Source organism: Macaca fascicularis, chromosome 1, assembly GCF_037993035.2.
Source record: "Macaca fascicularis isolate 582-1 chromosome 1, T2T-MFA8v1.1".
NCBI classification, from domain to species: Eukaryota; Metazoa; Chordata; class Mammalia; order Primates; family Cercopithecidae; genus Macaca; species Macaca fascicularis.
The window spans coordinates 191,683,711-191,686,315 of NC_088375.1; the positions used below are offsets into that span (position 1 = coordinate 191,683,711).

A 2,605-nucleotide genomic window follows, 5' to 3' on the forward strand; every position below is an offset into this window, starting at 1 on the left:
GATTGCATTGGGAGTTATACCTGATGTAAATGATGAGTTGATGGGTGCAGCACACCAACATGGCACAAGTATACATATGTAACAAACCTGCACGTTATGCACATGTACCCTACAACTTAAAGTATAATAATAATAAATAATTATTGACAGTAAAAAAAAAAAAAAAGATTTATTGAACACATATCACGTGTTAGGCCTTCTTGTGTGATAATTTCCATGCCAAAATATTATTCAATCTTCACAGCAAACCTGGAATAGAGAGACAATTATTCTCATTTTGCACTTCTGGAAGCAACCTCAAAGAGGTTGGGGGAAGGGTAAATGGCTTGTTCAAGGTCATTCTCTCAGCAAATTATACCGGCCGGATTTAGAAGTCAGTGTTCTTTCTACTACACTGTGGTCTGAGATCAGGTGGGTGGGTAGTCAGAGAGCTGTCTTGGCTTGTAGACAGACTGAGGGTAAAATTAAAGTGATAAAAAAATAGATATCTTCAAAGGATAATGTGGGTATTCTCATTGTTACAGGCCTCTGAAATTTTCCAACTTGCATAGAGTCAATACACCAATATTTATCTCAAAACGCCTGGTGGCATGAAGAAAATCCAAGTGCCTCACTAAGGAGAGGAGGATGCTAAGGGGAATTAGAGACCGGCTAGTTCAATGCTTTCATTTCACAGCTGGAGAAACTGAGGCTGAGACGGGTAAGTGTTGGTGGTTTGGAGGTACAGCCAGTGCTAGATGTGACTCCTCTTCATAAATCTCCTGGGAGTGGTGACAGTGGACAAGAGCAGGTAAAATTGGCGGTATTGTTGGGGATTATCATGTTTCAGCTGAACTGGGCATTGACCATTACCCAACCCCACCAGTGACCCCAGCTTGAGTAAAAACCTTAGCTAGTTCCCTGTCTGAATTGGTGCCTTTCTTTTTCACTGAGAGGTGGAACATAATGCAGGAGCCCAACCAGTCCTTTGTGACTGAATTCATCCTTCTGGGCTTCTCCCTCAGCCCCAGGACCACTCCTCTGCTCTTCTCGGCTGATCTTCTGATCTTTCTGATGATCTTCCTGTTGATTATTCTGGGCAATGGCTTGATTGCCATCCTCATTTGCCTGGATTCACACCTTCATACTCCCATGTACTTCTTTATTGGCATCCTGTCCATGTTGGACCTGGGCTACACTACTACAACTGTGCCCCAGATGTTGGCACATCTGGCCAGTGAGAAGAAGACAATCCCTTTCACGAGCTGTGTGGCCCAAATGTACATTTTCCTGGTGCTAGGCATCACTGAGTCCTGGCTCTTTGCCATCATGTCTATAGACAGGTATGTGGCCATTTGCCACCCACTCAGGTACAAAGTCATCATGAGCCCTTGGCTCTGTGGGGTAATGGTCATTTTTTGTGGACTCTGGGGTGTCACCTCTGCCCTTGTCTACACAGTCTTTGCCATGCACCTGCCATACTGTGGCCCCAACAGAATCAACCACTTCTTCTGTGAAGTCCCTGCAGTCTTAAAGCTAGCTTGTGCAGATACCTCAGTCAATGACCGAGTAGATTTCATTCTTGGTTTCAGTGTCATCCTGATCCCACTTTCCCTCATTCTTGTAATTTATTTCAACATTTTCATTGCCATCTTAAAGATACGTTCAGCACAGGGGCAGCTAAAGGCGTTCTCCACCTGTGCCTCCCATATCACTGTGGTCACCATGTTCTCTGTGCCAGCCATGGTCATGTACATGAAGCCTGGCTCTAAGTCCTCCCCAGAAGAGGACAAGAAGCTGGCTCTGTTCTACAATGTCATCTCTGCCTTCCTCAACCCCATCATCTACAGCCTCCGGAACAAGGACGTGAAGAGGGCTGTCCTCAGGGTGACAGGCTGGGGCACGGCCTTATAATGAGTCCCTGGAGTGATAGCTGGGGGTCAGAGAAATAAGACTCATGGTGCACAATCACTGCCCCACACACTCATCACATGACCAGCAGCACCAGTGGACACTCCCACTCAGCTCCCAATCTCAACTCCACACAGGTCTGTGGGAGACAGTTCACTGTTTGGCAGACCAGACCCTGCAATGTCTTCCAGGAACACCAGGCACAGTGTTCAGCCACTTCACATGTACTATTTCAATTAACCATCAGGACAATCCTTTGAAATAAATACTATTATTATCACTGGTTTCTAGAAGAGGATGTAGGCACACAAAGCCTAGATAAGCTGCTCTTTGGGTACATAATAGGTGTATATTTAAAAAAAAAAAAAGATAACTTGCCCAATGTCACTCTGCTAATTAGCAGTAGATTTGGGACTGGAGCCCAAGACTGATTCTAGTGACCATGCTCTTAACCCTTATCCTGTCTTTGATGTAAAGTGATGGATCCATGGTTAGTGCTCAATGAAAATGCATTCTATTCCTGCCCCATTTCCCCACTGTAATGCCATTTCAAGTGACACAGACTAAGACTGGAAGAGAAGCACATGTGAGGAAGATAATTTAAGAAATGTTCATGTGTTCTTTATTTAATTTTTCCTCCTTTCCATTTAACTTTGTGCACTTCAGTTAACATATTGCCAAAGAGAGGATTGTGGTTGTTGTGGAGTGGACAACC

General features: G+C 44.5%; 1 protein-coding gene across 1 annotated transcript; it reads left to right on the top strand.

Annotated features, from left to right (window-relative positions):
- The first annotated feature begins 945 nt into the window (after positions 1 to 945).
- LOC123572959 (olfactory receptor 2A7-like) lies at positions 946 to 1,893 on the top strand. The gene has a single exon (XM_045391053.2). It carries the CDS (start codon positions 946 to 948, stop codon positions 1,891 to 1,893), a length of 948 nt encoding a protein of 315 aa, XP_045246988.2.
- The last annotated feature ends 712 nt before the right edge of the window (positions 1,894 to 2,605 follow it).